At 36.3% G+C, this 18,212-nt stretch overlaps 1 protein-coding gene across 2 annotated transcripts; it reads right to left on the reverse strand.

Annotated features, from left to right (window-relative positions):
• Positions 1-16,757, reverse strand: LOC18444220 (Nuclear transport factor 2 (NTF2) family protein with RNA binding (RRM-RBD-RNP motifs) domain-containing protein). Of its 2 annotated transcripts, none has more exons than XM_006854396.4 (9): positions 16,244-16,757; positions 15,947-16,081; positions 5,405-5,714; positions 4,518-4,789; positions 4,054-4,246; positions 2,774-2,895; positions 2,579-2,644; positions 1,384-1,459; positions 1-616 (listed from the first exon to the last, which is right to left on the reverse strand). In XM_006854396.4, exons 1-9 carry the CDS (start codon positions 16,280-16,282, stop codon positions 351-353), a joined length of 1,479 nt encoding a protein of 492 aa, XP_006854458.1. In that variant the 5' UTR covers positions 16,283-16,757; the 3' UTR covers positions 1-350. The 2 variants fall into 2 exon arrangements, with proteins under 2 accessions (XP_006854458.1, XP_011627063.1); XM_011628761.3 differs by having other exon boundaries at positions 4,518-4,792.
• Positions 16,758-18,212: the final 1,455 nt, after the last annotated feature.

The raw sequence follows: 18,212 nt of genomic DNA on the forward strand, positions 1-18,212 counted from the left end.
TTAACAAAGAAGACCTTTCCTCATTCAAAAATGAACCAAGTCCTCTGTGACCGTACAAAACATGACATAATCTCCACTCATACATGGGCACAAACCTCTCTCAATCCCTACTTAAATAGAAAAACAAGACAAAATAAAGGACAAAAAAACTCAAGATGCCCACACACCAAAAACAGTGGTGCAACCTCGTGCAACCCAAAAAAGGAAAAATAGGACAGGTATTTGGCTATTAAATCAGATGACACTCCATAATAACGATGATTTTCTGTACTTTATAAATAGTATAACATGCTAAGATAGCGGGGAAAGACGGGTCTTTCTCACTCTTAACATTGTGTTTTACTTTTTTTTCAGGCCATGGCCTCTGATGGGCTATAGCCATTCCTTGATGCTTGGTTTCCTATGGATCCCCTCTCTTGCCTAGGGCCTCCACGAGAATGGTAACCATTGCTCCCATCAAAATTTCCGTAACTACCCCTTGTCCCCGAGCCTCTAGGCCTGTTCGTGTAGTCCCTTTCAGCATCTTGAACGGTGGCCCTGCCAAAAGAGCGTGAGCTGAAGTGGCCACGACCTCTGGAGGCTTCACTTTGGTATCCACCTCTCCCTCTCCCTCTCCCTGTTCTCGCAAAAAATAAGTACACAAGTGCTTGAGCGCCAGTTATTCTAATCATAGGTACAAACAACGGTTTAACAAAAGCAACATTAATTATATGATACGTCTGTGTGTGAGAGAGAGAGAGAGAGAAACCAGTCTGTCAGGCAAAGTTGAGAGCACAACCAAAAAGGAACATCCGAAGAAGGTTCTTTGGGCCATATTTCATTATCATAGTTAAGAAAAACAGCATTCCTTGCTTCAGATATACAACTAGCATTTTTTCAGATATACAACTTCTAGATTTTCTCCTTTGAAATTAGATGTGGGGCAAAGACATAACTATCACAGCATCACTGCTATGCTCTTTTTTTAAGTTAGATAGAAATAGATAAGGGGGACTATACCATAACCAACACTACTGCAACTACTAACAACACTACATACTAGATAATATTGATTATATAACTGATCATTGAAACAACAGATGTTAATGTAGATATGGACCTAAGGAAAAGGTACAATCCCCATTGCCACAGTGTAGCAGTCAGGACTACTCCATCCAGACCAGCACAAGAAGCCAGATGAGAAAGACAATGTAATGGTAGTAGTATTAGGAATAAAGAACCATAAAGGATTGACATTTGGACTCTTATTTTTGCGATTTGCACCAATATTTTCTGCCATTCCAACCCAAAAAAAAGGGTGGGATATCAAGCACAAGGGATGGTAAAATTATGGGAGCCTCCACAATAGTTTACAGAGAAATAAGAGAAAGAGGAAGGGCATACTGCCACGAGAGTTGCTGCTGTTTGGTCTACGTTCCTCTACATGCACTTGCCGGCCACCAAACAGAATGGGAGTTGCCTGCGTTGTTTCATAGTAGAATGATAAATCAGGTAGAGCTCATTGTAGTAACATAACAGACTGCATATAGATACATACAGACAACCATGTAAACATGGGAAAAGTTCAAATATGGTATTATTCAACTGAGGTCCCCTTCTAAAAATCCATGTTAAAGATTGATTTAGGATCTGCAAAACATACTGAGTCACTCTAAATGCATTTTTGCTCTATGATTTTGCAGCTCAAATAGTGCAGATCTGATGATCTGCGAAGAATTAATATCCAAGGTAATGAACAGTCCAAACACAAAAGTTTAAAATAGACTTATTTCAAGGACTTAAAATCCATTATTTCCAGATTCCTGAACATGGTGGTGGTTGAGATCATATCGACATGTGAAATTGTAGGTCCAAACAGATCTCTACCATGGAAGCTTAAAGGATACCCCATGTCAATAGGTGCATACCCTAACACCCAAAACCCCAACCCCTCCCCCTCCCCCTCCCCCTCCCCCTCACCTTCCCCCCCCCCCCCTTCCCCCCCCTTCCCCTCCCTGCCTCACTCTACACAAACACACAAGCAATCAGTTAGGCATTTAACGAACTTTGAGAGGGCGTTGGCATTTTTTGGTGGAAATTATATAAAGGGGATTCCTCTGTGTATGCATGATTGTTTTTAATAATCTTCCACACATATTTCACCCTTTCTTTTTTTTGGCAGAAATAGCAAAATACAGGTTCCAACAGCAAAGAAATGCATAACGATCCCCTTCTTTTGATTGCTATACTTTTGATTTCTTTCATAAATGCTGATACTTTACAGGTTGAGAGAAATTTGGAATTGAGGGTCGACTTCTCACATCCCCCACATATCTTTAGAAAAATAAAGTAAGAGAAAAAGACTGTCAAGTGTCTTCAAACCCCAACCCCTGCCCCCACAACATCGCTCTCTCCCCTTCAAAAGAAATGCTAGCCGTTTTACCAAGATGTTTCTCTATCCTTCGAAAGGAATACACAGTAGGAAAAAGCACTTATCAAAGCCAGTTGTACCAGAATGAATCAAATTAATACCAGCAGAAAGGAAACAGAACAGAAAAGAAAGATGAGAAACACAATATAAGCCTCAAGATGTACCAACCTTAAGTGCATTTTGAACACCACTGATATCTTCAAATTCAACAAAGGCATAGCAGACACCAATATCCTGCATTGCAAAGAACATCGCATGTGCTCAAAGAGAGAACCAACTATTCTTAAATGAGATCCAATGTAATGTTACGGCAAAAGAAGAGAACCAAAAAAAGAAACTGTGGACAAGGACATTTCAACGTACCTTGCGGTTCCTAATAACGACCCCATCTGGCTTAATTCTACCAAAGGTTTTAAATTCCGTCTCCACTTCAGACTCTAAAACAGTTGATGGCAGGTTCCTCACATAAACAGATCGCCCATCTCCTGACAGTTTGAAAAGCAAAAATCAGAAACGGAGAGACAGTAATGAGAATGCATTGATGAGATCAAAACCCAACTCGTGTTTGTTCATGGTGCAAATATACATACAAAAACAGAAATCCAAATGAGAGCTTTGAGTCTTTTTCCCAGAAAGAATAAAGCCAATTAATAGAGTAAATGGTATGGTGTAGTCATGGCCACACCCACAATTAAATAGCCGAAGCTCATCACGCCAGGCTTTTGAATGAATGAGCCCCCATAAAACTGCATAATCACTTCCCGAATCTGCAAGATCAATCTTCAGAACAATAATAGCTTTGAAGCCTAACATTGCTTCATCTTGAACACTACCTGAAAGTTTGATCTGAAAAGTCTAATTCGATGTCAGATTAGGAGCTTTTTACGAGCTCCAAATCCCTTTCTTTTCTTGTGATGGAGAACAAACTGCATGTGTTTTGGGGTCATGAATCCATGAAAAAATGAAGATTCAAATTGCAGCCAAATGGGTTTACGGTGTAGCAGCGGCCACACTATAAATGGCCCTCTTATAAAGGCACAAACCGAACTACCAAAAGGTCAAAGGATTTGCAAAAATACCAGATATCTGATGGCATCATTCGTTTTTCTATTACAAAAGAGAATGGGGGGGGGAGGGATGATTTGTGGGGTTTGATAGGTCAGCTTTACAATAACAAGATTTATGTAACAGTGCATTTCATGAATTAATATCGGTAAGAGATCATCCACACTATAAAAGTTAAACAGCAGACAAAAAATGGGACTGGATAAGCTGAGAACAAGAACAAGAAATACGAGATAAGCATCAATCCCCTAAATAACAGATGAGAAGAGGCTACAGATTCATTAATCTCTCAAGCCTATATAGGTCCAGCAAGAGATCAGGAGAAATCATTAAAACCAATTGTATGCCCCACATGGAAGAGACCTGGGGATTGAAGGAAATCACTTCAACAATAAACAGTATCCTCAAATAACACAACGAAACTCATAGCAACACCAAAATAAAGGCACAAGACAAGGCTTATTCTATGACAAATACGTCGAATTTGAAACATCCACCCAAACACCATTCAGCCTTCAAAATATAAAGCTATCAAGTAAAAAAACCCAAAATAAATTGAAAGCTTTTTTTCCATTTACCTTCCTCCTCTGTGGGTGCACTATTATCCTCAGATACTTCTAGGTTGTACTTCTCCGGTACCACCGTAGTCGCAACATAGGATGGCTGAGCAGCAGGCTGTGGCACATGATGCCACTCTGAAACCGGAGGGACATTCCTGCTTATAGTCGCTGAGGGAGCTGATGGTCCAGAGGTCACTTTTGCAACTCGCAGCTTAAAATATCACAAATAAATCAGAAAAAAAGGCCGGTAGGTAGATTAGATAGACATGAACCAGAATTATCAGTTTAGGTAATAGGATACTAAAGTGTAGACATGGGCGTATGCGTGCACACATACACACACACACAAAACATCTAGAGAGGAGAAAGGTATTAGAGAAACGAACTTAGATCAAAGTATAACATCAAAGAAACCAAGAGAAGAGAAACTTTAGTTCAAACAGAAGGAACAAATGTGAGAACAATGAATTCAAGGAACGTACAATGGAAGCATAAGTATGCTTTGTGGGTTCTCCAACAGGTCCCTCAACAGGAAGTGCTGGAGACGGCTCCCTTGCAATACTGACTGCCTCGGAAAATGAGTTGGCAATGTCATCAATCACAGGAGTTTCCTCCACCACATTACTCGGTTCAGAGACCTGATGTGCCTCAGGTGGTAGACTGTACTCATCAATCTGGTTGTTTTCTTCAACATGAGATGGAGGAGCAACATATTCTCTACCCTGAATATCTCCAGCAAGCATGTAATCTGAGACTGCTAAACACAGCATGTGAAAAAAAAAAAAAAGAAGATGAGATGTCAAAGTGGAACATATGAACACTAGAAAGCCCACCCAAGCTGCTCAGCCATGCCCAGTCAACTAGAGAAACTAGGCAACTCTACCTAGTTATACGAACAAAGTAGTTCAGAGAAAAAAATAACAGAAAGAAATAGTAACTTTAATAAAACATGTGCCCCAGGTACGATGTCGTCAGAACAAGTGCCAACTAAAGGCTTCCAGATCCAATATTTACTATGATTAATCCTGAGAATGTTTATGCAATTTGAATATTTCTAGGGAAGAATATCACAACTCCATAGACTATGCAAAACCGAAAGTCATTACCTATTTAGGGTCACCAGCTCTAATGACATAACAGAAGGTGATTAAGAACAAAGTATACCCACCAAAATCAGACATAACCAATGGTGGATCCCACTCCCTCCAAATCATTATCCATCATTTTAGAGTACAAAACACAGGCATAATTCGCAGCATTGAGTGCTTTGCAATTCTATAGCCCATTAAATTACTGCATGTGCATATTTTTATGTGAATTTGACAAATTAATGAAGAAAAACAGCAAATCATGGTGTATAAAGCAATACCCTGCTCCTGATGAGAAGTAGATGCATTGAGCTGGGAATCGTAATTGGTATGTGCCAACATGGCTGCTGCTGGTGACTGAAGGATCTGATCATCTTCAAGGAAATGAAAAATGTCATTCAGCACAAAGTAACCTTTCTCTTGTGGGGCAAGAAAAAATGTCTGCACAAACTTCCTCCTGCTGTTTGAGTCCTTCAGGTGCACAGAACCAGACACCATGACAAGAACACCGCCATTCCAAGAATCGAGAGAGTGGGCTGTTTTTATCTCAATTCCAGTAAAATTCAGGGACATAATAAGACGATGGATTTGCTGCAAAAAATATATATACATCCACAAAGTATTTAGCAGTTAAGATGTGTTTAAATAATTCAGGAAAGTCTAAAGCAGAGTGACACCGAAAGATAAGTAGATATCAATCCCATTATCGATTCTTATTGAATAAGAGGAATAGAGCTGCACAGCTCACAATTTAGAACCACATGCTAAGCAAGAGATCACCAAACAGTCCAAACACTTTGTTGGAGCAGTATAGGAAAATAAATTAAGCACAAACTACGGACAGGGCAGGAATGACAGAGGAGAAAGATTATCTTTCAATGTATTCCATTTGTACCTTCCATTCAACTATTAGCTTAAAACAAATATCAAAGAAAATAAGGCCACATGCACAAGCAACAAGACAACATGAAAAAACAAAAAAAACCTTGAGTTAGCAATCATGATTTTTTGTTTTTTTTGTTTTCTTAAGAGCAGATAGCAGTCATGAATTATTAAATACTTCACAAAACTGGAACCCATAAATTATTAAATGTAACAGCATCTTGTTAAAAAACATCATGCAAGGTCTTCTAGAGAACTTCAAAAAGTAAGAAAAATAAAATACCATAATGAGTGCAACTCCTCCAACAAACAAAGATTATATAAGCCATCAGAAACAATGCTTATGAAAAGGTAATCACACTCTGTTTATATGTAAATTTGCAATCTCCAACCACAGAATGGGTCCTACAAATTTGTCTGAAATTGAGAAAATGGTTTTATGAAAGTCAGCCTGCAATGGGGGTGGTTTTAGTCCAACCAAAACTAATCTATAGTTTTAAATCAGCCGATCTTAGCACAGTTCTGCCTACTCGCTTTTTAGATCATCAACCAGGTATTGATCTTGCTATTCTCCCTCAAATCTTATAAACAAAATATACACTTGACCTGAGATTTTGGAAACAAAAAAAATAGAAAGGATTTTGGAGGATCAAAAAGAACAAATTAAGAGACAAGCTAATATAATATCAAAAAGAAGAAAACATAGAGAAAACTACCTAGTCAGGCCTGTAGCCCATGGCTGTGAGCCTATATGAGACGAAATGGACATTGAGTGGTCTCCTCCTTGACTGATTTTATGTTCCTTTCCTCTAGATGTTCTTTGGAATTTGGATTGTGGTTCTGGAGTTTTAGAAGCCAAAGTGGAGGCTTAGAGGTCAAATTTTGGCTTTTCTTATTGGTTATTGCGGTATTTTTTATAGGATTTTGAGGAAGTCATGAATTCCATGAATTCCAAAAGTTTTCTAGGGATCCTAGAGTTTTGAGGTTGAGGTCAAGGTTTTTGGGAGTGCAAGGCTCCTGAGATTTTCTGGGGCTGCTTGGTTCTCCCTTCAAAGGGCCAAAACTGCATCCAAACGGAGTGGGGCTTCCCTAGAATCCTCTAGGATATTATAAAAGGAAGTCCGATATGATTGGGAGCCATTCCCGAGAAGTCTTGGTTAAGGGCGAAGGCAGTCAAGGCTCTGTGCCAAACAATCTTGGTACAGGGCTATGATTTTTGGAATCATAAAGTCATAGCTTCATGTGTAGAAAATCTCGGCTCAAATTGCCTAAGTGTCATTTTGAAGCTTAGGGAAGGTTTTAGGAACAATATGGACTGGGAGAAGTCAAGGCTGTTAAAATTTGAGTTGATACAAAAAATATTGGAGGAGGACCAATCACACCAAATTCAGAGGAGCTTTAAGACTCAGATAACTTCGATACTCGTCAAGAAAACAAAAAGGTTACGCACACCACATTCCTAGGAAATAAATCTCAAACACATGAAGAACCACTTTCATGGAGACAGTCAAAGTGTCCTACATTCAAGGAAATACATGAGGCCACAAAATTTAATATAATGATAAGGAAATACACTATAAGATAAACCATAGTTAACTGAATCTCTCTGACCAAGTCGTGATTCCACTTCCGAATCCCAATTAGGGGATTCTGACAACAAATCTTCACGGGACCTATTTCCTTGAATTCAAGAATCTCGATTCCTTAGTTTAGGAATCTTGATTCCAACTTTTTCCAAATGTCAATCTAACATTCATGGAATATCGATTTCCAACTTTTTAGAATCTCAACTCCAACATTTATTTAATCTTGATTCCATATTTGTTGATTCCCAATTCCACATATATTGAATCACAATTTGATTTTTCTTTTTATTTCAAAATCCAGAACATCAAGTAGCTCGATTCCTAAGCACAAGAGACTACAATTCAATCAATATGGGGTCCTGCTTCAACCTTCATAGAATTTCAATCCAAATATTTTTGAAAACCTAATTCCATAAAATCATTTATTGATGTTCATAGATGCACAAAACTGTGATTCTTTGAACGTGGAATCTCATTGCAAATATTGATGGATTTGGATTTCAGTTATTTGGAAACCCGATCGGAAAACATTGTTTCCCATTGTTTATAGTTGTTCCAAATTATAATCCGATGAAGGTAGTGTTGCAGCATTTGTAACGCGAATCAACTTTCAAATGCATATGTTTGGAGTTGAGAAGTACTCAACATTTATGATTCTAATGTCTTTTGAAGGTAACAAAGGCAGGTAGAACTAGGGCGTTGGAGCATTAATATGAGTACTAATGATGCTAGTACTAGCTCGAATCAAATTTGTAATAGTGCTAGGATCAGTTGCCTTTTTTAAAATATAATTCGTAAAGAGTTTTACATTAAAATAGGACTACAACATTAACAACATCATAGCACAAACAAAGTCCTATTTTGAACTATAATAATGAAATCAAGATTACATTCAAAATACATGAGATAATATTTGTAACTTTTGTAGACAACTTCCCAGGTGAACTACAAGTGCCTATCAATTGATCCTTACTTCTGACCTTGTGTCTGAGGCTTAATAGTCAATAACTCAATACACTAACTTCATATCTACAAACCCTTTTTTAGGTCTTAGACACCTCTATTCTCGCTTGCTTGATAAGGTTCTAAGTTGTTAAGGCACGAGTTATCATTGATGTACGAATTTTGATTATAAAATGGGTTGAAACTCGACATGATAGAGTTACAAATCTCAATTTCCATATGAGTCAAAACTCGACTCCAAACTGATATGAATCTCAATTCCAAATTGATATGAATCTTGATACTAAATACATCAAAAACTCGATTCCAAGGATGTCCAAATCGCGAGTCCATATATCCAGGAACCTCAATTCCATATGGGTTGATTCCAAAAAGGTTAGAAACTTGATTCCAAATAGGTTGGAAACTCGATTTCCAAAGCAGTCGAAATCTCGATTCCATGTACGTAGCGATCTCGACTACATTTGGGTCAAAAATCGATTCCTATAAAGTATGAATCTCGTTTCCCTCAATTCCCCATGTACAGACATCGATTCCAAAAGTAGGAATCTTCCAACCAATTGTGACTCCGCAATTTCGATTTCTAAACAATTTGGAATCTCAAGCATTTCCAACAACTATGAGATAAACATTGAATCGAGCTCCTACGACTTACCTCAAAAGGGCTCTAAGATCTAAGGAATAAAGAAGCACGAGGAAGCGATATATTAAGCAGCTTAATCCTACTTCTTATTCTAAAGTATGCAAGTAGAGCAAGGCAAAGGGGAGACTACTTGAATATATTGATATGCGTTAAGCGAGCGCTTAAAATTTCCAATGGAAAAGTGTAAAATATATTCATAACATTACTCTATGATATTAATTATATTTACATAATTATTTTAATATTACTATCACATTATTAAAGTTGATTTTAATATTATTATAAAAAAAGTCAATGATAATAATTTAAATTATTATATTAAATTTAAATTAATTATAATAAATTCATATAATTTTATTTTTATTATTTGAATATATTAATAATACTTAATTCTAATTTTAATAATTCTATATAATTTTCATAATTATAATTAGTGAAACGATACTATTATTGTCCTAATACATGAATTACTGCATTAATATTAATAAAATTGGTCTTTGTAGTCAAGGTTTTCTTGGATTTTGTAGAGTCTTGTAGGAGTCTTTAAAAAAGAAATAGAATGTTCTTAAAGGGGATGGTATTGTTTTAGAAATGGATTGAAGACATTAAATGGTTGCGTTGAAAATTGTAGAAAATTGTCTATAAATAGAGGTAGCTTGACAATTCATTAGTACAAGGTGTATGAGAGAGAAATGTGAGTTGTGGAGAGCAATACACAGATAAAGAAAAGTGAAGTTTTGAAATCCCCTTGAGGTAAATCATAGAAGCTCAGTTGTGGCTTTTGGCCATAGCAACTCCCTCTATTTGATGTTTATATTAATATGTTTTTCTATGACGATGCTAAGGTTGATTTTATAACTCTGCTTCAGAGTTCTTCTCACCCAAAAGTGGCATACTGTATTTATTGAGTTCAAGAATTACTTTCTTGAGGTAGTGGATGATCTAGCTTCTTTGTTTTTTGTAATAAATTTGAAAGTTATCCAAATCCTAAAGCTCCTCTAAATGTAGTGTGCATAATCCTCCCCTTCCCATATTTTTTGATAAACTCAAATTTTAATATGGCATGAAAACCTATGGTTAGGCTATCCTGGGATATTTCAAAAATCTTCAAAGCCCAAAAATTCTATGCAGAGCGTACTTGGGCATGGTGCCTTGAGCAGAAGGACCAATATGTTTTTCAAGAATTGTTGATCATGCAAACCATATCTTTCATATAAACTATTGGATTTAAGTGACACTTGAACCATTGGAAAGCATATTCTATTTATACTTTGAGATGGTCTAGTTTTTGGGATGGTGTGGTTGAGTTTTATTGGGGCAGTATCAAAAATACTCAAATGTATGAATTTTAGGCCTCCAAGACATATTGTGTAGAATTTTGGGTTGTTCTAAGGAGTATATGAATTATTCAGGTTTGGGATGTCTATGCAGGTATGTCTCCTTAGTTAAGGTGTTATAGGAAGGTTATTGTAATTTACCACTAAACCGACTAAAATTTAGGTGCCTAGACATGGTAAACCTCTAATGTTTCTGGACAAATTCAAGAGAAAGTTTCTTGAACTGCAAAAGATGGATATGAAACCATTTCTTTCTTAGAAAGACGGCCATGTGCTCTTTTGGTTTGGGTTGACAGGGCATTGAAGTGCACAAAAAATTGAGCTTTGAAGCTCAAAGGATCAACAAAAGTAGCACCAGAAACCCTAACCCTAAAATGGACGAAACTAAGTTTAAGCCACCAAAGATTGAACTAGTTGTAAAGTACGATGACCTTGAAAATCAGGCTGCTAGCTAATCTGATCAGCTCTTTCAGAACCTCACAAACTCCTTTTGATTGGCGGAAAGGGGCAATTCATGCTTGAATCTCTGAACCATTTGCAAGGTTTCCAGTCTTTGGCCGATCTTCTCTCTCATGAAAATGGCTCATAAATGGAACCTAAGAACCAGGTGATGCATTTTCCAATCCCCGCTCCATTGTTGGTTAGTTCCAGTCATTTCTCCACTTCATCTTTTGGTAATGAAAACCTTGCAAGCAAATCTTTCAAATGCTTCTTCTTCTTTGTGAACCTGTGACTCTCAATCCTCCATCTTTAGATCGAGAAAGTTATGGAGAAAGAGACAAACAACTTTTAAGTTTTGTTTGAATGAAACATTAACTATCGTTAAAACCTAAGGGTTGAACTACTCGGTAAACTTATATTTAAAAAAAATCAGGTTCAACTCTTGATGGGTTGAACTGGTATTTGAGAAGCACTGTTCACCCAATGTGAACTTATAATAGTTCGACCTTTCAAGAGTTGAACTGGGGGTGATTTTGCCAATAAAAGAAAAATGACAAAAAAGGGACCTCTTTGTAAAATTGAAGTATTTGAGACTGTTTCAATATCAAGAAAAAAAGGACCCATACGATAGTTTCCCGAATTTTTTATTGGTAAAGGTAGGGATAATTTACATCCAAATATCTCGGTACAAAATAGGAAACTTCGCACCACTAAAAGCTTGTGTGTGTGCAAGATGGATATGCATGAATTATCATATGTGCATATATATAAGCATAAACTTATGCATGCATGCATGCATATGTGTGTACCATTTCCATTTAGTAAGTTGCCATCACAATTGGCAACTTAGTTGTTTGCAACTCAGGATTAAGTAACATGTAAAACTCCACCAGAAACAACTATGTTGTCCTCCCCCCTACCCTTCCACTAAACTAAATAACTATCTTATCTCAAAAACTAGCTAGACAACACCTAGCTCTATTTTCAAAGTTAGGACAGAGTATATCTTCACTTGCATATTTTGATTTCAATTGTGTGATACGTGGAATAATTCTTGTTAATTTTTCATATGTGACAACTCTTTTACTTTCTCAAACATTAAATGAAACTGACTTCACAAAACAAACTAAACCAATGACATATCATAATTTTAACATTTACCATATCAAGCATACATTATTTATAATCCAGCATCTGACTTCCTTTCAGAATTGAAAATGACAACAATGTGAATGGATTCACAAGGCATTTTTCCCCCACAACACCTCATACGCAAGGCCATGCATTCTAACTCTAATGAAGGACCACACAATAGCCAAACCACCAAGGGTTACCATTGGCTATATGTTCATCGGTATATGCATCAAATCCCCTTTCCAAGGCCTACAATGTGATACCTAGCACCAGATATACTACCTTAAGCCCATGCAGGTTGTTCCACACTAGCAATTCCGCACCCAATTTGGCCATGAGTCACACATGAACACCCCATGTTCCAAAAACCATCAGGCGGGGGAGGCGGGGGGGGGTGGAGGCCTGGCCGCTCAAGAAGAAAAAATAAGAATAAGTGGATAAGTGAGTGAGGAGAATTTAGACAATTCATAATCCATATTTCCATAGAATGCTAGAACCATACAAGCATACACACAAGAGTTGGATAGTAGAAACTAGAAATTAGAAACTAGAAAGTAAGAAAAAATATATATGTACAATCTAAGACTCAACAATCAACCCCAAGAGTAAAGAATCTTCATTCTTCAATCATCATCATCGTCATAAGTAGTGTAAGCCTTATCATATGCATCAGATTTGAGGCCATCATCATCAGAGTCATCTCCCTCCTCGACATAACGTTCATATGCCTTTGTTTCTTCTGAATCTGCCTCATCCTCCTTTTCTTCTACCCCCCCTCTTACTCTGTTCAAATAAGGCCCTAGGAGTCTTGGCTGCTCTACTTGGTGCCTCTTCACCCTTTTCTTCCTTTTTGTGCCTTCTTGAACTCAAATATTGTATAATCTTCTCCATAATAGCCTCAGAAATATTTTTACACAAGTCGACACTCCCATTAAGGCAAGGTGTTTCTTGAACCAATAAATACCCCCATTAATACCCTTTCCACAATAATTACACCTAATACGATTTTTGTCATTCGGATTCGGGTGACGATTGACGACCATACTTCCAACCCGGATCACCACTTCTAGAAGAACATGGAGAGGATATTGTTGTAGAACAAGGCTCATTTTCTTCCTTTTATGATTCTACTAAATTAAAATTTGTCTAATCTCATCCCTAATAGCTTCCGGAAACTTTTTACAAGAAGCAACATTACCTTTAATGCCGGCAAAGTGTTTCTTAAATCAGTTAATACCCGCATTGGTATCTTTTTCACAAAAATTACACCTTATACAATTTTTATTCTTTGATTTCAAGTTATAACCATACTTCCAACCCGAATCACCTCTTCTAGAGGAACCAAAAATAGAGCTATTCAAACGACAAGGATTTCGTTCTTGTTTGTGTTTTATATTGACTAATCTCCCCTCTGATAATTTCAAGAACATTTTTACAAGGGACAACATTCCCCCTAATACCAGCAAGATGTTTTTTAAACCAGTTTATGCCCCTTTTTGTATCTTTTTCACAGTAATTGCATCTCATGCAATTTTTATCCAAAGGATTCGGGTTATAAGCCACGTTTTTAAACCGGGTCACCACTTCGACTAGATCTTGAAAAAGATATCTCAAAATAATACAAGCAATCTAAAAAATAAAATTTTGCACTTTGATTGCTCAATCTCCAAACTTCCACCTTTGAGATGTTTTTTAGTGCTAAAATCTACATAAATACCCTCTAATAGGCCTAAAAAAACTCCAAAACTAAATCTAATCTCAATGGGTAATGTTTAAATCCATTTCTCATAACTTTAAGAAACACTTCGAATTGATGAAAATCAGAAAATCTAGTTTTTTTTAAGGTTTATCTCTATGTAAAATAAGCACTAATGAGGTTTAGGTTTCAAATGAACCTAAAACCCACCTTTAAAAAAACAATTTCCAAAAAGAAAAAAAAAAGGCCTCAACAATGGTCATTTCCGCCCCTGAGGCAGGTGCCCTACCTCCCAGGAGCAGACCACCTAATTTGGCCGTCTAGACTTAGGTGAGACACTTAGGCCCTTTGAACCGCCTAGGCACCGGGCGGTCCGCCTTTTAAAACAGTGGCAACACCAACAGCACACAAAAATATATAACGACCATTTCAACCCACATAGGATGGATTGTTATAGCTCTTAGCACATAAGGTCTGTACTATTACATCCAATTCAACCCACATAGGAGCTATTACATCTTAACCCACAAACTAGCAGTTTACAACACTTCAAACCTCTAACTAGGACCAGAAATGACAGGATAGCATGGAGCAATGGCCAGCAACCAAGACATCAATCAATTTGGTACTCAACCCCCATGCCACAACAAAGCTTAGTTTCATAGCAACCCAAGACGGGTCGGCACATAACTCTATTCAGGTCACATTCGAGCTCCACAATTCTCACTCCGCCCATGTTGAGCTATGCAACTCCATTGAGGCAGAATCGTGGATTTGTTAACAGGAATCAGGTTATGCCAACCAGAACAGGGTCCCCTAGTTGTAGATGGGCACCTATAAAATGCAATCTCATGGGCCAAAAAAGAAACAAAAATGCTCTTGGTGGTTCTCCTGCTTGTTAGATAAAATTTTTGATAGAGTTTCACATTTTTTAAGTTAGATTTGCACATATAAAGCACAAAACTGAGGCCCCTTGCAGCTTCTTTAGCAGAAGAGGGAGTCAAATGGTCATCATTAGTAGTGGTTACACTTGAAGGCCCACCTCTCACCAGATCTTTTCAAGGGACAACTTTGTAAAAACAATTTTGTCAATACCATTAATCATTAACAATTCATACATTCTCATACATTTCAATGAAATATAGAAATATGGTAAACCATCAATAAGAAAAAGAAAATGAGATGAGAAAGGCAACATGATAATGACATGTTGTAAATTATTAAATATGAATATTTGTGTTTCCTCAATTCATTCACTTCTTGTGGATATAATAGACAAACTCAAAACTGCTTGATTCCATGGATTGAAATTAATTTCTCCAAAAAACCAGATAAAGACAAAAAGAAAAAGGAAAAAGAAAAAGAGGGACAACCATGGCTAAATGTGCAGCCAAATTCAAAGAAATGCATTTAAAAAAGAGAAAGCCAGGCATGCAGCTAAATTAAAAGAGTTTCTAGGGAGAAAAAACATTCAAATAAATACATCTAAAAAAGAAAAAGCCAGGCATGCAGCTAAATTAACAGAGCCTCTTGGGACAAAAAACAATTAAAAATAAATATGTATTGGCATTAAAATGATTGGAGAACTTCTCCACATCAAAATATTTGAATCCGACATCGTTAAATACCAAAAAAGAAAAAGAGAGGGAGACTAACACAAAATTCCTTGAATTAAAATCTTTTATGCAGTAGCCAGTAGCCAATGAAAACCATCAGCCAATGAAAACCATCTGTAATTTCCACAAAATGAAAAGTTCAAGTTGTAGTAGCAACATTTGTAGGAGTCCTAGTGTGGAAGTAAAAATACATAATAACAACAACATTGTTGGAGAGGGAAAGAAACAAGTAAGTAGTTGTGATAACTAAAAATATAATGGATTCTTCCATGCTTGATATATAAATAGTAATAGTAAACAACATCATTTAGCGGTAATGCATGCTCCCCAACAACCTACATTGTGTACCACAGTAACTCATAACAAATTTCCTCAAGAAAAGAGATTAGCACCTTCATTTCAACCTTTTCTATCCATATTTCCAAGGAAGAACCCCACAATTTATTTTCATGAGCAAAAGTAATGAAGAAAAAATTAATAAACAAGAAACCAAGGACACCCCAAATTGAAAGAGAATAAAAATACCATCATAGCAGCCGCACTATCGATTTTGTCACCATCAATGCGAAGCATGGTGCTTGCATCTGTGTAAAACTGATGAACAAAATCTGGCTGCTGTTGAAGAACATGGTAATACTGCCCAACGAAGTATGTCCCAACCTGAATAAAAGAAACTCTGAAAATAAGGAAAATATATGATAAAAAGGGAACTAAGAAAAAACCCGGTCTAGCTTTTACCACATTCAAAAAGAAAAAGAAAAAGAAAATAAATGATACAGAGAGAATTAAGAAAAATCATAGCCCTGATTTTATAAACATCACCTGTACAGCAGATACTGGAGCTGGGAAAGTAGCCGCCATATTGTGCCAGAAACATGCAGCAGTTCCGAGACCAAAACCCTAACCCTAATCCTACACCAAAACCCTAGTAGTGTTGCTAGATCTGCAGTGCTTTAAGTTTGAAAGAAACAATAGATAGAAAAGGGGTTCAGATCCGAAGAACAGAGAGAAGAACCAGAGGTTCAATCATAAGACGAGAAAGATCAGTAATAATACGGTGATAAAGCAAAGACAGGAGGGTTTGAGAGAGAGAGAGAGAGGGGGCGAGAAGAGAGAGAAATCTGAAGCGTTGGATATGGCCCTTGGTTTACTCTTCCCCACTGGTTTTTTTTTTTTTTTTAGAGAGAATGGATTTTATGTTGATAAGTATTTATGGTGAGAGAAAACCTAGAGAGAGAAACATTTTTCTGACGGGAACACCCCTGGAGTATGCTGAATTGACTATAATGCCCGTTTTCTTTTTGAAAAGAGGCAGTGCGCTTGCTTTTTCATTTACAAGGGATGCCGCTTTGGGTCAGCCAGGAAATAGAGGCAACGGATTCCACCGCGTTTTAGAAAGTGAAGCGCTGCAAACGACCATACTGTTTTCGAAATATTTCTATGAGGTTGTTTTTTTGGGTGAAATTTTGAATTTTGTAATGTATCTCATAATAATATTATAAATTGTTTTATAATTTTACTCAACAAATTTTAGATATTTATATACCATTATTTTGTAATCTACTATTTTTAAGAAAATTGTTTCATGCAGGCTCCACTGCATTTCTACTTATGCTGTCTAGAAAGTGGAAAGCATCTATCTTGGATGCAAGTAGGTTTCTATCCAAAAATGATAAGAAACTAAAGATCCAAATGTTTTCTTATTAAAATTATTATTTTTAGTTTTTAAAATTTATTTATTTTTCCATATTCATTATCTCAATGTTAGAGATTATATGTCTAGAAAGTGGAAAGCATCTATCTTGGATGCAAGTAGGTGTTCTATCCAAAAATGATGGAAACTAACGATCCAAATGTTTTCTTATTAAAATTATTATTTTTTTAAATTTTATTTATTTTTTCATATTCATTATCTCCATGTTAGAGATTATATGTCTTTAGAAATTGTTTCACAATCCATCTCAAAAATAGATTTATTAAAAAGTCTTGTGTTTCTACATAGGAAAACTGGGTCTATATTTCTTTGGTGAAGATATACTTTGTCATAAGAAGAAATGTGACATCATCTACATTAATGGTATTTAACCTTTTATGTGGTTGATGCGATACCCTTCCTCACGATGTTACACCTTCTTGATGACAAAATATGTCTTTATTAAAAAAAATATTGTAACTATACAACAAGATATATAAGTGTCCAAAATTAAAATGTTCTATACTCTTAACACTCATAAGAGGGATGTCACTTAACATTTTACCCATATATTTTGATTTGATTTAAAATACTCATCAAAAGACATTTGATCAGGAGTTTGGAATAGTTGGAAGCTGGCAAAATGTTGGATAATTCATGGTGCAACTTCTATAGGGCCCGACCTTCATGAAAACAAAATAAAAGTCTCACATCAAGTCCTCATCTCGAAAGTACTTGGGCATTGAAACATCAATGATGTTACTAAAATCAATTTCAACACCAACTATGAACTTTGAAGCCAAAAATTATAGATATTGCGGAGTCGTGAATACTAATTTTTAGGGCAAAATGGAATGTCTAAATAATATATCATAATATAATTTTTAGACTTGAAATTCTGATCTTTTTTCACAACCGTAATGGTCATCTATTTGAAAGTTTTTTTATGCCATAACTGCTATTTTTTATAAATTTTTAGGTGAAATTTTACTTATTTTGATAAGACTACAATTATATCCAAACATTTTCCTTTTGATAAATTCCTCATAATTTATATTACTATTGATATTCATAATGGCATGACTCTATAAAAGCATC

The sequence above is a fragment of the Amborella trichopoda genome, chromosome 7 (genome assembly GCF_054954075.1).
Source record: "Amborella trichopoda isolate Santa Cruz 75 chromosome 7, AtrichopodaSantaCruz75HAP2 v2.0, whole genome shotgun sequence".
NCBI lineage: Eukaryota > Viridiplantae > Streptophyta > Magnoliopsida > Amborellales > Amborellaceae > Amborella > Amborella trichopoda.

Excerpts from the sequence above, each read along its gene's own strand:
- LOC18444220 (XM_011628761.3), bottom strand. The coding sequence starts at position 16,282 with ATGGCGGCTACTTTCCCAGCTCCAGTATCTGCTGTACAG. Across the intron at positions 16,082-16,243 it reads CTCCAGTATCTGCTGTACAG|GTTGGGACATACTTCGTTGG; the intron begins GTGATGTTTATA and ends TCTTTTATTCAG. Across the intron at positions 2,896-4,053 it reads TGCACCCACAGAGGAGGAAG|GAGATGGGCGATCTGTTTAT; the intron begins GTAAATGGAAAA and ends TCAAACTGTCAG.